Source organism: Megalobrama amblycephala, linkage group LG3, assembly GCF_018812025.1.
Source record: "Megalobrama amblycephala isolate DHTTF-2021 linkage group LG3, ASM1881202v1, whole genome shotgun sequence".
Classification (NCBI taxonomy): domain Eukaryota; kingdom Metazoa; phylum Chordata; class Actinopteri; order Cypriniformes; family Xenocyprididae; genus Megalobrama; species Megalobrama amblycephala.
In genome coordinates, this window is record NC_063046.1 from 16,049,806 (window position 1) to 16,052,754 (window position 2,949).

The following is a 2,949-nucleotide window of genomic DNA, read 5'->3' on the forward strand; positions in this document are numbered from 1 at the left end:
CATCATTGCAATGTTAGCCCCACCCACTGGCTGGTTAGTGAGATAACAAGGAGAGAACAGCGATACAGGAATAAAAATAACATTACCTTTCAAAGAATCCTAATGCTAGGAATATGGTTATCTATTGTCAACAATGTGAATGTCTCAGTCGAGCATTATTTAATTAACTGTATTCGGTACATTTCACTCTGGATTCTTTGGTAAATCAATCGCATTTCGGCGCAGGCACTGCAAACAGACTTTTACGATATGGACTCGACAGTTTGTCTGGCTATCACCAGACCAAGCTCAATTTAAAATTGAACATTGGGGAGTTTGCTATACTTTTCTACTGCACAAGAGGCATGATCAATGAGCATTATTCACGCAATTGGATAGTCCTTCAACCAATCAGATCAACGATCCGGGTGACGTACTTTGCAGAGCGACGTGAAAACTCCAGACAGGTTTAGTTTGTAGCATTGATCAGCGGTTTGCAGAAGCAGCAATGGCTTCGAGCGATTTTTGCAGGTTGTGCAAAAAAAACATGAAAGTGAGTGGTATTTACACCCAGTCGAGCGATTCGTTTGCCAAACTAAAGAAGTCATTCAGCATCGTCGAGAGGTTAAAAGGAATTGGATTGACGGTTGTGCTTGCCGTCGATTCTCTATCGTCATCGTGTTATACCCGCCAATAGCGAGCAAGATGGATAAGCCAGTCTGTGATTGGTTCCCGCAAAAGTGTAACAGAAGCAGTAGAAATGAATGTACGCTTTCCAGACTGAGTTGCCGGGCGAAATCAAATCGCCGGCAGATCAGGCTGGGTTTACCGAGTCTACTCGACAGTGATGCATGACATGACTTTAATACTAATGCCTGATCTGATCTGTAATGATCAAATTCATATTGTTTCCCTTAGTAGGATGAAAATAATCTGTTATTTAAACGGTGATTAAATTATATATAGAAAGTGATCAAAGAACGCTCCCTTTACAATCGCTTGTGCTGTCAATCAAACAGCGCGAGATTATCATAAAACTCCCGTTATTTTCAACGAATCTCTTAGTTACATCGCGTTTGCACAGTTGAAAGCATTCGTTAGTGTGCAGAAATTGAGTTGCAATAACGAGATCACTGCATTCATGCGCTCAACAACATGTCGTGTGCCCAAATATACTTTTTGATTACACTGTGATTATGTTACACATGATTTCTCATTCTTTTTTCTTTCCTTCTCTTCCTCCTTCCTTCTTTTGTCTTCATTTACTTAATTTTATTATGATTTATTTATTTACTTTTATTTTTTATTTTTTTGGGAAAGGCTAAGGCGTCAGCAGAATCCTGGCCTCTTTGGTAAGATGAGGACTTCATCTTCTACACGTTTTGGGCCTGAAGACGCAGACGGCCCTCCTAGTGACCCTGATGAAGATGAGGAAGAAGAACTGCAACTTCAGATCCCCTAAACTGTTCACTCCACACCTGGGACTATATGAAAGACTCAGATCGCACCCAAGCATTTCACCTTCCCTTTCATTCCATCTCTCAGCTGAATCCAGAAGAGGGCACAGACTTCACAATCCTCAGCAGACAGATAAACACAACAATTTTTCAGTCGCCTGTTTTCGACATCTTAAAAAGTGTGTGCCAGGGCCAAAGCAGTGCTATTAAGTCTAAAAAAAATCTGCTTGTGTCTCTCCACCAATATGTTGCTGGTTACAGTCCAAGATGGCACATAGATAATCAATATAAGGATACACATGGCTTTGTACAGGTCATAGATCATTAAAAGACTAAATTGTTATAATGACTTTTGAAGGTCTCAAGAGCACTAAAAAGCCCATTTGATGCCTAGTGACTCCTAGAACGCACATGGTGAAGTTAGAAGCGGACACACGCGCTGGCACACACAGTTCGCGCCTGACCTGGGATGGCCTCTAAAAGCACCCATGCATCCATACAGTACCTCTGCGTTTCTGCTTCATGTACTGTTTACATGCATGCTCCCTGCCTCCTCTCTTCATTTATTTTCCCATCACCTGCATTATAATTTTGACTTGTCACCCATTCATTTCCACTGTTCCCTTTTGCTCTTCCCATTCATTTTGATTTCCCATTTAATCTTTTGTCAGCCCTCCCACACACCCCCATCCCTTAACACCAACTCTCACATCAATATTCAAAACAACCCATTCAGAACATGATGATTATGTTCCCTGTGTCTGAGGAACATTTCATTTCTGCTGTGTTGTTACTGAAGAGGCAGGCAAGTGCTTTGTTTTTCGGCAGTAGTCCTGCTTTAATTGTCCCAAAGTTCTTCTTGGTGACCATTTAAATGTGTTTCTGTCTTTGCAGTGGAGGATTAGTCTTGTTTTATATAGGAAGTAGAGACGGGGGAACCGTGGGTAGTTTGTGAACGAGTCTGTTGGATTCTTATTAAAGGTATACAAGCGTAATTGCTTTCCCCTTTTGCATTGAACCGTTGAAAGGGACCGGTGCATGAGGGAACATTTTAACAAATGTTCTGTTAATGTTAAACTTTTAAGCAATATGATACTGTCTACATCAGCAATGGGGACCAATACTGACTCATCTTCAACTGGGACATTTGTACTGGTCATATTAAAGTATTTATCAGATGTTCGTTTTTTTTACCTAAGTGGCCTGTATTACAGTTTTTGTATTTGTTTGTGTTTGTATTTTACCTCTATAAATGTTAAGTGTATATACAGTAAATATTGGCTGTGCGATGTGTTATTTAGTGTCAAAGGCTTGTGATTTAATCTACATTGAGTTTGTTTGTGTGCAAATGTCACTTTCTTTGTTCTGCAAAACACAAAAGATAATTTTATTAATGTTTTTGTCCATATTATGTGTCATTGACCCATCGACTATCAATGTATGGTCAAAAAATACACCAAGATATTCTTCAAAATATCACAGACAAAAAGAAATGCATACAAGTTTTGAAGTA

General features: G+C 39.7%; 1 protein-coding gene across 2 annotated transcripts in view; it reads left to right on the plus strand.

The window, feature by feature from the left end:
* ccdc102a (coiled-coil domain containing 102A) overlaps positions 1 to 2,711 on the plus strand; it is a 125,132-nt gene extending 122,421 nt beyond the window's left edge. For both annotated transcript variants that reach the window (XM_048184221.1, XM_048184220.1), the window contains exon 9: positions 1,300 to 2,711. In XM_048184221.1, the coding sequence (XP_048040178.1) occupies positions 1,300 to 1,441 (142 nt within the window). In that variant the 3' untranslated portion in view covers positions 1,442 to 2,711. The remainder of the gene's footprint in view (positions 1 to 1,299) is intronic.
* The last annotated feature ends 238 nt before the right edge of the window (positions 2,712 to 2,949 follow it).